Here is an 18,563-nt window from a genome sequence, read left to right on the forward strand (position 1 = left end):
AGGCGTTGATTCACGAAGACAGGCGATGATTCACCAGGACAGGCGATGCTTCACGAAGACAGGCGATGAATCACGAGGACAGGCGATGATTCACGAAGGCAGGTTTGTGTTATATATATATATATATATATATATATATATATATATATATATATATATATATATATATATATATATATATATATATATATATATATATATGTGTGTGTGTGTGTGTATGTGTGTGTGTGCGTGCGTGCGTGCGTGCGTGCGTGCGTGCGTGCGTGCGTGCGTGCGTGCGTGTGTGTGTGTGTGTATTGATTTCGAATAATATTGCCATTTAAGTACTTCCTGTTTGTGTCTCCCCTGATTTCCATTAAAAGGGTGTAAATATACGTATGTACTTAAAACTTGTGTTGCTAAAACCGGATACAGAGTTTTTAGATAATATGATATTATATGAATGGAAGGTGTATTGGCTATTCGATCAATTACTTTAATTGTTTAAAAGTTATAGTGAGTTTGTATCATAGTAATAGTGAATAAAACAATTACAATGCATTTGAGAATTTTCCTTAAGGTAACCAAGTTTTCATACTTATTTGTGATAACATGATTGTAAATTGCACGTTATAACATTTCATTAGATTTACTTTATTATTTTAGCATATGAACATGTATTAAACTTACATTTTGCGTACTTATGTACGTATGTGGAAGAATAACACAAAAGCGTTATCAGTTTTGAAGATGACAAAATACATTAGCTTATGTGAAACCCCTAGAGCACTCGTGTTCCAATGAGCTCGTGTTCCAGTTAACTCGTGTTCCAATGAGCTCGTGTTCCAGTGAACTAGTGTTCCAGTGGACTCGTGTTCCAATAAACTCGTGTTCTAGTGAACTAGTGTTCCAGTCGACTCGTGTTCCAATAAACTCGTGTTCCAGTGAACTAGTGTTCCAGTGAGCTCGTGCTCCAGTGAACTCGTGTTCCAGTGAACTCGTGTTTCACATACAGTACCAAGGTGTTATTACATCATTTATTGGTATGATCAGGTATAGAGTGTCTGTGTCCCCGACCCTGTCAATGCTAGGATATGGAAAGGCACAAGGGATCAGTGTTCCCGACCCTGTCAATGTTAGGATATGGTCAGGCACAGGGGATCAGTGTCCCCAACCCTGTCAATGCTAGGATATAGCCAGGCACAGGGGATCAGTGTCTCCGACCCTGTCAATGCTAGGGTATGACCAGGCACAGGGGATCAGTGTCCCCGACCCTGTCAATGCTAGGATATGGCGAGGCACAGGGGATCAGTGCCCACGACCCTGTCAATGTTAGGATATGGCCAGGCACATGGGATCAGTGCCCCCGATCCTGTCAGTGCTAGGATATGGCCATGCACATGGGATCAGTTTCCCCGACCCTGTCAATGCTAGGATATGGCCAGGCACATGGGATCAGTGCCCTCAACCCTGTTAGTCCTAGGATACGGCCATGCACATGGGATCAGTGTCCACTTCCCTGCCAATGCTAGGATATGGCCAGGCATAGGGGATCTGTGTCCCTGACACTGTCAATGCTAGGGTATGGCAAATCACAGGGGATATATGTCTCCGACAGTGTCCTCGACCCTGTCAGTGTTATGATATGGCCATGCACATGGGATCAGTGTCCACGACCCTGGCTGTGTTAGGATATGACCAGGCACAGGGGATCGGTGTCCCCGACCCTGTCAGTTTTAGGATATGACCAGGCACAGGGGACCGGTGTCCCCGACCCTGTCAATGCTAGGATATGGCGAGGCACAGGGAATCGATGTCCTCGACCCAGTCAATGTAAGGATATGGCGAGGCACAGGGGAACGGTGTTCCCGACCCAGTCAATGTTAGGATATGGCGAGGCACAGGGGAACGGTGTCCCCGACCCTGTCAATGTAAGGATATGGCGAGGCACAGAGGATCAGTTTCCCCGACCCTGTCAATGTAAGGATATGTTGAGGCACAAGGGAACGGTGTCCCCGACCCAGTCAATGTTAGGATATGGCGACGCACAGGGGATCGGTGTCCCCAACCCTGTCAATGTTAGACGTGACCAGGCACAGGGGATCGGTGTCCCCGACCCTGTCAAGTGTGGGTAGTGAAATGGTACATTTATTTTTACGTTGATTTACACACAGGCTGAAAGACTTACACTTATCATTATGTGGTTTAAGAACCGTCTTACAACATACAAATAACCAAATTATAGGAAGGTAAATGATTTGTACGGAAATAAGTTATATGTAGTGGGAATGATGTATTTTACTTTTAATAAGCTTAAACTCGTATTGTACACTTGCAGTACTGCCAATATGTATTGCCGTTAGCACGCCCTTTGTCTTTTCGATGCTTTTGCCTATCTGTATGAAACCCACTCAATGTTATAAACACAAAGGTATTTCAGAAAACAATAATCACGTCTTTATCTTCTCAGCAGCATCCTTACCTTAACACACGTTAGGACTACAACCTATTCCATCGCGTCTGTGCTGAATTGTGTCAGCAATAGTCGTGTAGAATAATGTCATGAATAGTTGTATCCTTTATTCAAGGCAGCCCTCGTGGTCCTGACCCTATTAGTACAGGAACATGAACAAGCACAGACGATCGATTTTAGTCTGGAACTGGGATGTGGCTTGTTGAAGGCTGACAAACTCCGTACAGAGACCTGTGCAGGCAATAATAATGATCCACAAATACACATGCTAGAAGATCGCCTTATTTACTGTGCAGAGTCCAGAAGCTTCCAGATTACGTAAGTACATTTCATTCATTCATCATCATCAGCGTGATCGTCAGTGTCTTTGTCGTCTTCGTCATTATAATCATTGATTATCATAATTTAATATCAATTATCATAATTATCATAATTATCATAATCATCATCATCATCATCATCATCATCATCATCATCATCATCATCATCATCATCATCATCATCATCATCATCATCATCATCAAATCCTTTTCCTGCTCCATATAAGCATTATAATTACCATTGTTTTTGCTATCAACTTCACCTTATCGACTACAGGTTCTCTATCTTAATCATGTCTCTATAATATTTTCAGGTACAAACAACTGAACCGCGTTTATCGAGGGTTATTTCCAACTGTTGACGTATACAAGGCAAGCACTGGACTTCCGATTCTAGGAGAAGCATATAATGCCACCGAGTCTGGCGATCCAAAGAAGAGAGAAGGATGTTCTCATTCTGGCCAAGGAGATAGGGACGAGTGCTGCGAAACGTAAATATATGTTGGATAACTAACGAATGCAAACTGTAGATTAATAGTAGTCTAATTCCGAATGAAGGGTGTAGTAAAATAAAATACACAATACTTATGATCTAATGTAGGATTTGAAAATAGTAAATGTATTCGTCGCTGCCATAGTTGATTTTGTTACTGATGTAAGCTGTATAATTAAAATATTCTTCGTGGCACGTAAAAATGGAATTTTACACTGATTGAAGTCATTCTGTCTCATTCAGTACCACTATACTTTGATATGATTTATTTTGTTATTTTTTCTTCGTTTTTTGCTACTTCACTAAACTAATCCTTTATAAGTGCATTAACGGAATAAGAACGATTCATCTTTGCATATTGTCATTGCTTTAAACCTATTTCAAACTTGTATTGTAGAATTCGGAAAACAAAATGGCTTTGAATAATTATATTGACAGCATCTTGGAATTATATCCCTGTGCCATAAAACAATAAAGACTCTATGCTGATAGTCCTTTCCTCGTGGATTTTAAGTTTTTAACTGGTCGCGTTTTGGGATCATCACAACTAAACCGGCTTGCGGACATATTCGTTGATTAATCCACTCTGTATTGTGGCGCTTTCATCTTATATTTGTAAACCTGCAGCCTACTATATAAAACTGGTTTATCCTTTGGTAGGAATAATGTTAGCCCAAACATTCATTGATTGGTCAATAGTTATCAAATATAAACTATTTAACCAATCAAAAAAAAATGTTAGCCAAATTTTTCATTAATTGGTCAAATATAAACTATAAACTTATCAAAATATCTGAATACGCAAACTAGCCGATAATTAAATTACGGACAACTGCTCAATTTGTAACTTAGAACTTGTTGTCCAATTTGCCGCTGAATTACAGAAATACCACTAAAGGCATCCAACATAAACATTAAACTATTAATAAATGAACGAACCATTGCCATGAAATCCGTGAAAAAAACATAGAAATTACTTTAGTTAACATTGGAATAGTTTCATCGATGACAGCACTAATTGAATATTAAATTTTGATTAAAAAACGGATCATTGGCACGAAATGCTTGATAAAAGACTCGTCACGATTACTGTTGTTAACATTGAATATTATTGTCAATTAAACCACTAATTTAATATTAAATTTTGATTAAAAACAAACGGACAATAAGCAAGACAATGGTTGAATGACGAACCATCACGATTATTGTGGTTTACATTGGAATAGTATTGTCTATGTCAACACTAATTGAATATCAGCTATGATTAGGTATACGGACTATAGGCATGAAATAGTTGAAAAACGAACCACCGCGATAATAATATTTTGTGAGTCTGCTGTGTTTCTCAGGAGGCAATAGAACCACAATACCTTGCTCTGATTGCGTAAATTCCGCCACTTCTCTATAAGAGTTATTCAAAATACCCCTATATGTTATGGGATTCATGTGTTCGCGTTAATTGCTTCAGGTGTAGAGGCATCGTGCCTTACAATGTTACACAGAAGCACAGGGAACAAGACAACGTGTCCAGAAATCCATGCCACATTCTGCAGTTGTTTACAGTTGGTTGTTGTGGGTAAGTAACTAATTTATTCTAACTGGATTGCTAATATAGTGTAAAGCTGATATCAATCACCATCGAGTCCGTTTCCTGTGTATAAACCAGCACCAGCTGATATCAATCACCATCTAGTCCGTTTCCCGGTTATAAACCAGCACCAGCTGATATCAATCACCATCTAGTCCGTTTCCCGGTTATAAACCAGCACCAGCTGATATCAGTCACCATCGAATCCGTTTCCTGGGTATAAACCAGCGCTGGCTGATATCAATCACCATCGAGTCCTTTTCCTCGGTATAAACCAGCACCAGCTGATATCAATCACCATCTAGTCAGTTTCCCGGTTATAAACCAGCACCAGCTGATATCAGTCACCATCGAATCCGTTTCCTGGGTATAAACCAGCGCTGGCTGATATCAATCAACATCGAGTCCGTTTCCTGGGTATAAACCAGCACCAGCTGATATCAATCACCATCGAATCCGTTTCCTGGGTATAAACCAGCACCAACTGATATCAGTCACCATCGAATCCGTTTCCTGGGTATAAACCAGCGCTAGCTGATATCAGTCACCATCTAGTCCGTTCCTTGGGTATAAACCAGCGCTGGCTGATCTCAACCACCAATGAGTCCGTTCCTTGGGTATAAACCAGCGCTGGCTGATCTCAACCACCAATGAGTCTGTTCCCTGGGTATAAACCAGCGCTGGCTGATATCAATCACCATCTAGTCCGTTCCCTGGGTATAAACCAGCGCTGGCTGATCTCAACCACCAATGAGTCTGTTCCTTGGGTATAAACCAGCGCTGGCTGATATCAACCACCAATGAGTCCGTTCCTTGGGTATAAACCAGCGCTGGCTGATCTCAACCACCAATGAGTCTGTTCCCTGGGTATAAACCAGCGCTGGCTGATATCAATCACCATCTAGTCCGTTCCTTGGGTATAAACCAGCGCTGGCTGATCTCAACCACCAATGAGTCCGTTCCCTGGGTATAAACCAGCGCTAGCTGATATCAGTCACCATCTAGTCCGTTCCTTGGGTATAAACCAGCGCTGGCTGATCTTAACAACCAATGAGTCCGTTCCCTGGGTATAAACCAGCGCTGGCTGATCTCAACCACCAATGAGTCTGTTCCCTGGGTATAAACCAGCGCTGGCTGATCTCAACCACCATCGAGTCCGTTCCTTGGGTATAAACCAGCGCTGGCTGATCTTAACAACCAATGAGTCCGTTCCCTGGGTATAAAGCAGCGCTGGCTGATCTCAACCACCATCGAGTCCGTTCCTTGGGTATAAACCAGCGCTGGCTGATCGCAACAACCAATGAGTCCGTTCCTTGGGTATAAACCAGCGCTGGATGATCTTAACAACCAATGAGTCCGTTCCTTGGGTATAAACCAGCGCTGGCTGATCTCAACCACCAATGAGTCTGTTCCTTGGGTATAAACCAGCGCTGGCTGATCTCAACAACCAATGAGTCCGTTCCTTGGGTATAAACCAGCGCTGGCTGATCTCAACAACCAATGAGTCCGTTCCTTGGGTATAAACCAGCGCTGGCTGATCTCAACCACCAATGAGTCTGTTCCCTGGGTATAAACCAGCGCTGGCTGATCTCAACGACCAATGAGTCCGTTCCCTGGGTATGAACCAGCGCTGGCTGATCTCAACCACCAATGAGTCCGTTCCCTTGGTATAAACCAGCGCTGACTGATCTCAACCACCAATGAGTCCGTTCCCTGGGTATGAACCAGCGCTGGCTGATCTCAACCACCATCGAGTAGTGTTTCCTGGGTATAAACCAGCGCTGGCTGATCTCAACCGCCAATGAGTCTGTTCCCTGGGTATAAACCAGCGCTGGCTGATCTCAACCACCAATGAGTCTGTTCCTTGTGTATAAACCAGCGCTGGCTGATCTCAACCACCAATGAGTCTGTTCCCTGGGTATAAACCAGCGCTGGCTGATCTCAACCACCAATGAGTCTGTTCCCTGGGTATAAACCAGCGCTGGCTGATCTCAACAACCAATGAGTCTGTTCCCTGGGTATAAACCAGCGCTGGCTGATCTCAACAACCAATGAGTCTGTTCCCTGGGTATAAACCAGCGCTGGCTGATCTTAACAACCAATGAGTCTGTTCCCTGGGTATAAACCAGCGCTGGCTGATCTTAACAACCAATGAGTCTGTTCCTTGGGTATAAACCAGCGCTGGCTGATCTTAACAACCAATGAGTCTGTTCCCTGGGTATAATTAGCGCTGGCTGATCTTAACAACCAATGAGTCTGTTCCTTGGGTATAAACCAGCGCTGGCTGATCTTAACAACCAATGAGTCCGTTTCCTGTGTATAAACCAGCGCTGACTGATCTCAACCACCAATGAGTCCGTTCTCTTGGTATAAACCAGCGCTGACTGAAATCAACCACTAATGAGTCTGTTTCCTGTGTATAAACCAACGCTGGCTGATATCAATAATCACCTTCAATATTTAACGAACACATTCTTATCTTATAAAGAATTATTTAAAACGATGTAACAACATGTATCGTATTGTATAGAAATTATTAACATTATTATTATGAAATTGTTGAAATGAAACGACTAAAATGCAACAATTAAACGGTTATTATCTGTTAAAGAACCTCCGGTAAATAGGTATACCTTAATATTATTGAGAGATGTTAAGTTTAACCATCAGTTAATATTCCATGTTACCCTGGCATGTTGTTTTCATATTATATAAACCATTTTCTATGTTATACAGAACAGCCACACACCGACGACCAATGAAAAAAAAGAACAGCAACAAAAATAGGACAGCGTTGATGTTAAAGCTGCACTCTCACAGATTGAACGTTTTGACAACTTTTTTTCTTTCTTTTTTTTTGGTCTTGAAACGAGCCAATTTTTGCGAAAATTTATGAAAACCAGTTGACAAAAAAAATAGATCGCAGATTTTTATATTTAAGAACAAAAACTGATGTTTTATGCATTTTTCTTAAACCTTTAGTAATGGTTTAAGCCATAAAACATTATTATCGAACAGAAGTATGAAAATCTGCGATCTGATCTTCTGTCAGCAATCTTTTATTATTGGTTTGGAGATATTTACGCAAAATTTGCTCTTTCCAAGACAACAAATAAAAAAAGTTGAAAAAACGGTAAATCTGTGAGAGTGCAGCTTTACAAATTTCAAACTAGCAAATTTATAGATTACCAAGGAAATAGTATATGTATTATGTGTAGGCTGAGCCTAAAACGTTAGATTTTGGATTTTTTTTTAAATTTATAGATTTTTTTTTATTTATTTCAATTTTTATTTATAAAATCATGCTGCACGTTTTCATTATGTATCAGATATAATCTGAAGATGATATTTTTAAACAATGCTTATTTAACTTTATTTTTTTAATTCCTGTGTAGCTTTTGATTTATTTCATAGTCCAAAACATCCACGCTCTGACACTGTTGAAGACCCCCCCCCCCCTACCTCCTTCCTTGTATATATATTCTGTCATCACGGAGGTGCAAACATGTGAACAGGAGTAAGATAGTTGCCTACACCTATGGAACAGTTCATGTTGGTTTTATTTTCAGAAATGGTCCGCATACAAAGAGGTGCAAATACTGTCAACAGCAGAAGAGTGTCACATATCTATTCGCCTACAACTATAAAACAAACAAATTTGGATTTTTCCCGTTTGAAATACCTACGTACTGTTCATGCAAAAGTTCCGATTGTAAACAAAATTTGGTATGAAATAACAACTGACTAGCTTATTTGTTGTTAGCTCGTTCAATAAAATGAATTCATTCTTCTTTTTCAATATTATAGTTTTCCTTGCTTTATTTCATACAAAAATTCTTACTGCGGACAATGACAAGAGGTTCTATAAAATAGGAATCCTTTCGGCTGGCCTGTATTACGTGGAATTCGATTTGAAAGCACGTATCCGTCACAACCGCGCAGAGTTTGGAGCAAATGCATCATTCGGAGCTCCTCGGCCATTTTTATCGAAAACAACCTCGGATGTATGCCGGTACATCAGTTGAAGTAGTTCGTATTTTTTTTTAATTATATCACTAATTAAATGTAGTGTTTTATAGTTGTATTTGTTGATCTAAGTTTAAATTGATTGCCAGTGAAGTGTATTATTGCAAACATAATAAAGATTCCCAAGATTTAAGTCATAAAGTTAAACTGCTAAATAGAATTACTACGCGATCTAATTGCAGCGGACTTAAACGTACCACTTTTTGAATATGTAAACCTTCCAAACACATCCGAGGTTGTTTTCGATAAAAATGCCCGAGGAGCTTCGAATGAACCAAACCAATTGATCTTTCTGCGAAAACGTTTGAAATGACGTTTAACCCGACTAAAGGATGGAATAAATGTTACGACAAAGCACAAAACCGTCATTAGGGACATTCAAAAAACTGAATCGTCCTATGACTGAATCGTCAACATGTACGTGAAGTAAGCGGTCATGCGTCCTAGCGGCCTAGCGGCCTAGCGGCGTGAAGTTATCGGCCTAGCGGTGTGAAGTTATCGGCCTAGCGGCGTGAAGTTAACGGCCTAGCAACTTAAAGTTAGCGACCTGGCGGCCTAGCGGCGTGAAGTTGGCGGCCTAGCGGCCTAAAACTGAATCCTATTTCAAAGCATGTATACATGCATTCTCTCTTAAAACAATGACATAGTAACTGTTTGTATGCACAAATTAACACATTGAAGCTATTATCAACATTTTTTTTTCAAAAATGTCGATAAAGTAGTCAGCTATTTTAAAGCATTAAACATGCCTGTTCTTCGAAAACAATGATATATTTACTGTTTTATGCACAAATAATCACACTTTCGCAACTAACTTTTTTTTCAAAATAGTCGATCAAGCAGTTCAGCGGCCTAGCGGCCTAAAATTGGTTTCTCATATAAACCATTTATACATGCCTTTCCTTCTCTAAAAAATGACAAAGTTATGGTTTCTATCACAAATCACCATCCTTTAACGAATGTCCGCATTTCGCCCAAAACTCGACCAAGCTGCCTAAAAAATCCATTATAGCGAATATCAGCATTTTTATTTTTTGTATTTAGCAAAATTGTTGAACCATAGATTTATCATTGTTTTGGAAGAAAACGCATGTATACATACCATTTTAGGCTGCTAGGCCGCCAGGCCGCCAAGCCGCTAACTTCACGCCGCTAGGCCGCTGAAGTGCTCGATCGATAAAGGTTTATAATTGCTTAAGAGTGATAATTTGGGCATAAACACAGAGAATATATATATATATATATATATATATATATATATATATATATATATATATATATATATATATATATATATATATATAGTAGAAGAGGCATGTTCACATGCTTTGAAAAGCTGACTGCTTGTTCGACTTAATAGTGATAGTGTGTGCTTAATACTCAGTTAATATTTATTTGTTTTATAAGAAAATAGGATATCATTTTAGGCCGCCAGGCCGCTAGGACGCTAACTACATACTTTCAACGTCATTTGAAACTATTAATAGGGTCATCATGGACTTCTTTAAAATTACAGTAATATGCAACGCCCTTATCGTAATCATCACCATAATCAACAACATCATCACAATCACAACCACTACCACCATCATCATCCCCACAACTATCATCATCATTATCATCATCATCATCATCATCATCATCATCATCATCATCATCATCATCATCATCATCATCATCATCATCATCATCATCATCATCATCATCATCATCATCATCATCATCAACATCATCATCATCATTATCATCAATCATCATCATCATCATCATCATCATCATCATCATCATCAACGTCATCACCATCGTCTTTGCTAAAATATTTTTTAGCTTTATAATAAATGGTTAGGTTAATCCTCTTTATGTGGCAAAAAGGCACAGTTGCACCCCATATAAGCAATTTCTGCTTTATGCGTTGAGCGTCGCCGCATAAACGTGGTTGCCCTGTTTATGCGTTGAAAATCACCTCATAAACGAAAAAAACAACACGTGTATGCGGCGATGCCGCTATGCGGCGTTACAATGCATAATACAGCGATTTAGACGTGATACATGTAAATGAAAAAATATCTCATAATAGTGTTTCTTAAAGATGCACTATTACTCCCAAATAATACTTAACACATTTAATAGAATTGTTTTAGTATACCCAAAAGGATGAACAAATGTCGAAAATAATGGTTCTTATGAATGATACCGTGTTTAATTTAAAAGATGTGCAGAAAATACGGTATTTCTACCTTAGGAGACCATAGTAAATCGCAGTAAATCTTTTAACTTTCACCAATCATTTAACATATTTTTGCCCTTACAGCTAATAAATACACAGTAATACTATTGTTTATAGTAATTAATATTTTACATAACTGCACTATTTAGTTAAGTAGTTGAGGGTGTATCACTCAAAATTTATGTTTGTTTTACATGTGTATGTATTGATTTTGAATAAGTGTGTCACTTTAAAGTATATGAGTCCCTTGATTATTTCCAGTTTAATGTACTGCGTTTACGTGATAATTCATACAATTACAATTCTGAAATCAAGTTATAAATTCAACGTACTATGAATGGGTTTTCCATATTTTTCAGTATAAATAAAATGAAGTTCTAGTAGTTGATGTTTTGTCGGAACGGTTTCTGAAAAGAATACAGTATGTTTCTGACAATTTTGTAAAATCGTTACTAGATATTATATCAGAAATCATAGAATAGTAAAAATTAAATCATTACTTAATCCTGACAATAAATCTATGTTAAGTAAGATTAGCTATTGTCTGTACCAAAGCTTTTAAAATAAGAGACTTGAATATATAAACACTAAAGACCTTCTCACATTCACTGCTGTTACATAAGCTGTAAAAAAGATTTCGCTGTATTGTATAACTGGATTGTAAATAATATATTGCAAAATTATTCATTTTTTTTTTCATGCAAGCAATATGTATTATGTACATTTATTTTTGTGTTTATAACGATGAGCTATATATGCTTAACTTGAAAACAAAACCATTCTGTTCTGTTCTGTTCTGTTTATCAATAAAGGTAGCATCTCCTGTTTGAATCCCCGTTCTTGATTGGCTTCAAAGTTGATTTAATTCCTTCACGGTTAGATTTTGTTTTAAAAGTCCAATTGTGACAGACAACCTCCTATTCCGCCGAAATGTGACAGACAACCTCCTATTCCGCCGAAATGTGACAGTCAACCTCCTATTCCGCCGAAATGTGAGAGTCAACGCCCTATTCCGCCGAAATGTGACAGTCAACCTCCTATTCCGTCGAAATGTGACAGATAACCTCCTATTCCGCCGAAATGTGACAGTCAACCTCCTATTCCGTCGAAATGTGACAGATTACCTCCTATTCCGCCGAAATGTGACAGTCAACCTCATATTCCGCCGAAATGTGACAGTCAACCTCCTATTCCGCCGAAATGTGACAGTCAACGCCCCATTCCGCTATAATGTGTAAGTCAAGGCCCAATCCGCCAAAATGTGCAAGTCAACGCCCTATTCCGCCAAAATGTGCAAGTCAACGCCCTATTCCGCCAAAATGTGTAAATCAACGCCCTATTCCGCCAAAATGTGCAAGTCAACGCCCTATTCCGCCAAAATGAGTAAGTCAACGCCCTATCCGCCGAAATATGTCCGAGATTACCCTGTTTCACCGAAAAATATAAGTCAACGCCCTACTCCGCCTTAATGTGTCAGTCAAAGCCCTATTACTCCGAAATGTGTCCGTCAACGCCCTATTTCGCCTAAATGTGTCCGTCAACGCACTATTCCGCCGAAATGTGTCAGTCAACACCATATTCCGCCAAAATGTGTCAGTCAACGCCCTATTCCGCCGAAATGTGTCAGTCAACGCCCTATTCCACAAAAAAGGTGTCAGTCAACACCCTATTTCGCCGAAATGTGTCCGTCAACGCCTTATTCCGCCGAAATATGACAGTCAACCCCCTTTTCCGCCGAAATGTGACAGTCAACGCCCTATTCCGTCGAAATGTGTCAGTCAACGCCCTATTCCGCCGAAATGTGACAGTCAACGCCCTATTCCGCCGAAATGTGACAGTCAACGCCCTATACCGCCAAAATGTGACAGTCAATCTCCTATTCCGCCAAAATGTGTCAGACAACGCCTTATTCCACCGAAATATGTCAGACATCACCCTATTCCCCCGAAATGCGTCAGACAACACCATATTCCACCGAAATGTGTCAGACATCAGACATCACCCTATTCCACCGAAATGATTCAGACATCAGACATCACCATATTCCATCGAAATGTGTCAGACATCACCATATTCCACCGAAAAATGTAAGACATCACCCTATTCCACCTAAATGTGTCAGACATCACCCTATTCCACAGAAATGTATCAGACATCGCCATATTCCACCGAACTGTGTCAGATATCAGACATCACCCTATTCCACCGAAATGTATCAGACATCAGACATCACCCTATTCCACCGAAATGTGTCAGACATCAAACATCACCCTATTCCACCGAAATGTGTCAGACATCACCATATTGCACCGAAATGTGTCAGACATCACCCTATTCCACCGACAATTGTCAGACATCACCATATTCCACCGAAATGTGTCAGACATCACCCTATTCCACCGAAATGCATCAGACATCACCATATTGCACCGAAATGTGTCAGATATCAAACATCACCCTATTCCACAGAAATGTGTCAGACATCAGACATCAGACATCACCCTATTCCTACGAAATGAATCAGACATCACCATATTCCATCGAAATGTCTCAGATATCAGACATCACCCTATTCCACCAAAATGCCTCAGACATCACCCTATTCCACCGAGATGTATCAGACATCACCCTATTCAACCAAAATGTGTCAGACAACACCCTATTCCACCGAAATGTATCAGGCATCACCCTAGTCCACCGAAATGTTTCAGACATCACCATATTCCACCGAAATGTATCAGACATCACCATATTCCACCGAAATGTAACAGACATCTTCTTATTCCATCGAAATGTATCAGACATCAGACATCACCCTATTCCACCGAAATGTATCAGACATCACCTATTCCGCCAAAATGTGTCAGACATCACCCTATTCCACCGAAATGTATCATATATCACCCTAGTCTACCGAAATGTATCAGACATCGCCCTATTCCACCGAAATGTATCAGACATCACCATATTCCACCGAAATGTAACAGACATCACCCTATTCCACCGAAATGTGTCAGACATCACCATATTGCACCGAAATGTGTCAGACATCACCCTATTCCACCGACAATTGTCAGACATCACCATATTCCACCTAAATGCGTCAGACATCACCCTATTCCACCGAAATGTATCAGACATCACCCTATTCCGCCAAAATGTGTCAGACATCACCCTATTCCACCGAAATGTATCAGACATCACCCTATTCCACCGAAATGTATCAGACATCAGACATCACCCTATTCCACCGAAATGTATCAGACATCACTCTATTTTACCGAAATGTATCAGACATCACCATATTCCACCGAAATGTGTCAGACATCACCCTATTCCGCCAAAATGTATCAGACATCAGACATCACCATATTCCACCGAAATGTATCAGACATCACTCTATTTTACCGAAATGTATCAAACATCACCATATTCCACCGAAATGTGTCAGACATCACCCTATTCCGCCAAAATGTGTCAGGCATCAATCACCCTATTCTACCGAAATGTGTCAGACAATTGCAATGCCCTATTCAGCCGAAATATGTCAGACAACGCACTATTCCACCGAAATTTGTCAGACATCACCCTATTCCACCGGAATGTGTCAGACATCACCCTATTCCGCCGGAATGTGTCAGAAATCATCATATTCTGCCGAAATGTGTCAGACATCACCCTATTCCACCGAATGTGTCAGACAATGCGCAATTCCACCGAATATGTTAGACAACGCACTATTCCACCGAATATGTCAGACAATGCACTATTCCACCGAATATGTTAGACAACGCACTATTCAACCGAATGTGTCAGACAACGCACTATTCCACCGAATATGTTAGACAATGCACTATTCCACCGAATGTGTCAGACAACGCACTATTCCACCGAATATGTTAGACAATGCACTATTCCACCGAATATGTCAGACAATGCACTATTCCACCGAATATGTTAGACAACGCACTATTCCACCGAATATGTTAGACAACGCCCTATTCCACCGAATGTGTCAGACAACGCACTAGTCCACCTAATATGTCAGAAAATGCACTATTCCACCGAAATGTGTCAGACATCACCCTATTCCACCGAAATGTGTCAGACATCACTCTATTCCGCCGGAATGTGTCAGAAATCACCATATTCCGCCGAAATGTGTCAGACAACGCACACTTCCACCGAATATGTTAGACAACGCACACTTCCACCGAATATGTCAGACAATGCACTATTCCACCGAATATGTTAGACAACGCACTAGTCCACCGAATATGTTAGACAACGCACTATTCCACCGAATATGTCAGACAATGCACTATTCCACCGAATATGTTAGACAACGCACTATTCCACCGAATATGTTAGACAACGCCCTATTCCACCGAATGTGTCAGACAACGCACTAGTCCACCTAATATGTCAGAAAATGCACTATTCCACCGAAATGTGTCAGACATCACCCTATTCCACCGAAATGTGTCAGACATCACCCTATTCCGCCGGAATGTGTCAGAAATCACCATATTCCGCCGAAATGTGTCAGACAACGCACACTTCCACCGAATATGTTAGACAACGCACTATTCCACCGAATGTGTCAGACAATGCACTATTCCACCGAATATGTTAGACAACGCACTAGTCCATCGAATATGTTAGACAACGCACTATTCCACCGAATATGTTAGACAACGCACTATTCCACCGAATATGTTAGACAACGCACTATTCCACCGAATATGTTAGACAATGCACTATTCCACCGAATATGTTAGACAACGCACTATTCCACCGAATATGTCAGACAATGCACTATTCCACCGAATATGTCAGACAACGCACTATTCCACCGAATATGTTAGACAACGCACTATTCCACCGAATATGTTAGACAACGCCCTATTCCACCGAATGTGTTAGACAACGCACTATTCCACCGAATATGTTAGACAACGCACTATTCCACCGAATGTGTCAGACAACGCACTAGTCCACCGAATATGTCAAAAAATGCACTTTTCCTCCGAAATGTGTCAGAAATATGGCACCGAAATGTGTCAGACAACGCCCTTTTCCACCGAAATATGTCAGACAACGCCCTTTTCCACCGAAATGTGTCAGACAACGCCCTTTTCCACAGAAATGTGTCAGACAACGCCCTATTCCACCGAAATGTGTCAGACAACGCCCTTTTCCACCGAAATGTGTCAGACATCGCCCTTTTCCACCGAAATGTGTCAGACATCGCCCTATTCCACCGAAATGCGTCAGACATCACCCTATTCCACCGAAATGCGTCAGACAACGCCCCATTCCACCAAAATGCGTCAGTCAATGTCCTATTCCACCGAAATATGTCAGACATCACCCTTTTCCACCAAAATGTGTCAGAAAATGCCCTATTCCACCAAAATGTGTCAGACAATGCCCTATTCCACCGAAATGTGTCAGACAATGCCCTAGCCATAATAAAGCTATAACGATAGTATGACATGTTCGAAACATTGACCATGGAGCAAAATCGCTTTATAAATCATTTACTTAACGATGTGAACACGTTCAAATGTTGAGTATATCCGTAAAAATGAAGATATTCAGGTTTTACACTTCTTCAGATCTGTTTACCATTTGTGCATGGTCAGGAGAAAAGAAATGAAACTTTTACATCCCACCCTAAACCTTCACAAGGAAATACTTTTTTATGCGTTGTTACAAAGAAATACATATTTCTAATGGCATAATTTGCATTCGGAACACGTCGGCCATTTTCCACCGAAAATAAACATAAATTTTGAGTGATAAACTGCATTATACATTAAACTATTAAATTAATGGTGAGTGTTAAAAAAATTACTGTAATCTTCTATCGTCTCATAAGGTAGAAATACTGTATGTTCTGCACTTTTCATTGAAATTAAACACAATATCCGTCAAAGAATCATTGTTTTCCACATCTATTCATCCTTTTTGGTATATTTAAATATTTTTAATAATTGTGGTAAATCTTATTTTGGAGTAAGTGTCCATCTTTTAACCCCTTATAAATGGTTCGTTTTACCGTCAGCATATTTAGTTCTATACGTTGACGGTGTTTACAAAATTGTACAAATAATGAATTGTGGCAATTTTCGTACTTTTAAACGTATGATAAATATCTTTATTCAAGGCAGTAGGAATTTTTTTAATTACTTAAAATGCTCTAATTATTACCATGCTTCACAAATCCAAAACATCTTTTAAACACATAAAATACATTAAAAGATAAACCTCTTACCGTGCAATAATACGCATCCATGTTTTTGGTTGATATTTACTATGACGTAAGTATTTTCTAAATGCAGTAAAGGGAATCGTAATTTTCCTATTCGGTTTAACGCACCAACGAAGATGTGTCGAGATACAGTAGTTTGATGATTGTTGTTTATATCGAATTTCAACAAACGCATAATTAACTTTAATATACCTGCGTAGAAAATGTCACGATTTGTGAATTAAGCATTTTTAGAAGTCAGATATATAATAACCTCCCAGACTTCCTTGTCAATGTAGTTGTGTATAATTGTGTTTTTGCATATACAGTCGAACCCTGTTTGTTCGAACTCGCTTGGCTCGATTTCCTCGTTGGCTCGAAGTGGATGTAAAGGACCGATTTATTTTTACAAAAGGAAAGAGGAAAGCATTCCCGCTTGGCTCGAATTTCATGAGGCTCGAGGTACTTTCGCCGGTTCCTGGGAGCTCGAGTCAACGGGATTCGACTCTGTTACTTGTCTATTTGTTCACGTAGTTTTGCCATGTAGTTCTTGTATACTCCGTACTCAAAGTCATCTGACATACACATGATAACTTTCATGTGCTGCAGTTTAATGCTATTCTGGTTTACGTGCGCCCAGGGGTTACTGCTGGCAAAGCACCTGATTGAGGAATCGGTTTCAAGTTACGAGCTTCATGACACATGCCCCGGTGGCATCAACAGTGTCACCATTGAGCGTCAATATAAACAAACCAATACATGTCCGATAGTGAGCAATTCCTATTTGTCGTATACCAGTCGTCTTTTGATGTTGTCCTCAGACGTGGAGCAGAATCCAGGCCCAAGCAGTTAGACAGACCTTATACTTAATGCTATAGAGGCAGCCAATGCAAAAAGCACGTCACAAATCACTGAAGTAAAAGATGAAATCTCCAAATTACGTCATGATGTTTCGAATATCCAGACTGAACTATGTAATGTTAAATCTATTTGTAGAGATCTAGATAAACGCCAGAAGGCAACAGAAAATGATCTTAAAACTATTAAATCCAAAGTTGACGACATTGAATATTCTTCTAGTGTTTTTGAAAATGACTTAGGCCATTTGGCAATCAGTGATGAAATTAATCGAGACCATATTGACATTATTAGGAAGCAAATGAACTCAATAGAGCGCGAGTCGCGTAAAGGTAATTTAAGA

General features: G+C 39.9%; 2 protein-coding genes across 3 annotated transcripts in view; one reads left to right on the forward strand and one right to left on the reverse strand.

The window, feature by feature from the left end:
• Nucleotides 1–18,563, reverse strand: part of LOC128240487 (uncharacterized) — a 77,297-nt gene that overhangs the window by 37,603 nt on the left and 21,131 nt on the right. The gene's annotated exons all lie outside the window — the stretch shown is intronic.
• On the forward strand, nt 445–8,652 carry LOC128240488 (uncharacterized). The gene is made up of 5 exons (XM_052957138.1): nt 445–559; nt 2,568–2,770; nt 3,087–3,263; nt 4,734–4,841; nt 8,423–8,652. Exons 1-5 carry the CDS (start codon nt 536–538, stop codon nt 8,583–8,585), a joined length of 675 nt encoding a protein of 224 aa, XP_052813098.1. The 5' UTR covers nt 445–535; the 3' UTR covers nt 8,586–8,652.

The sequence above is a fragment of the Mya arenaria genome, chromosome 7, assembly GCF_026914265.1.
Source record: "Mya arenaria isolate MELC-2E11 chromosome 7, ASM2691426v1".
Taxonomy (NCBI): domain Eukaryota; kingdom Metazoa; phylum Mollusca; class Bivalvia; order Myida; family Myidae; genus Mya; species Mya arenaria.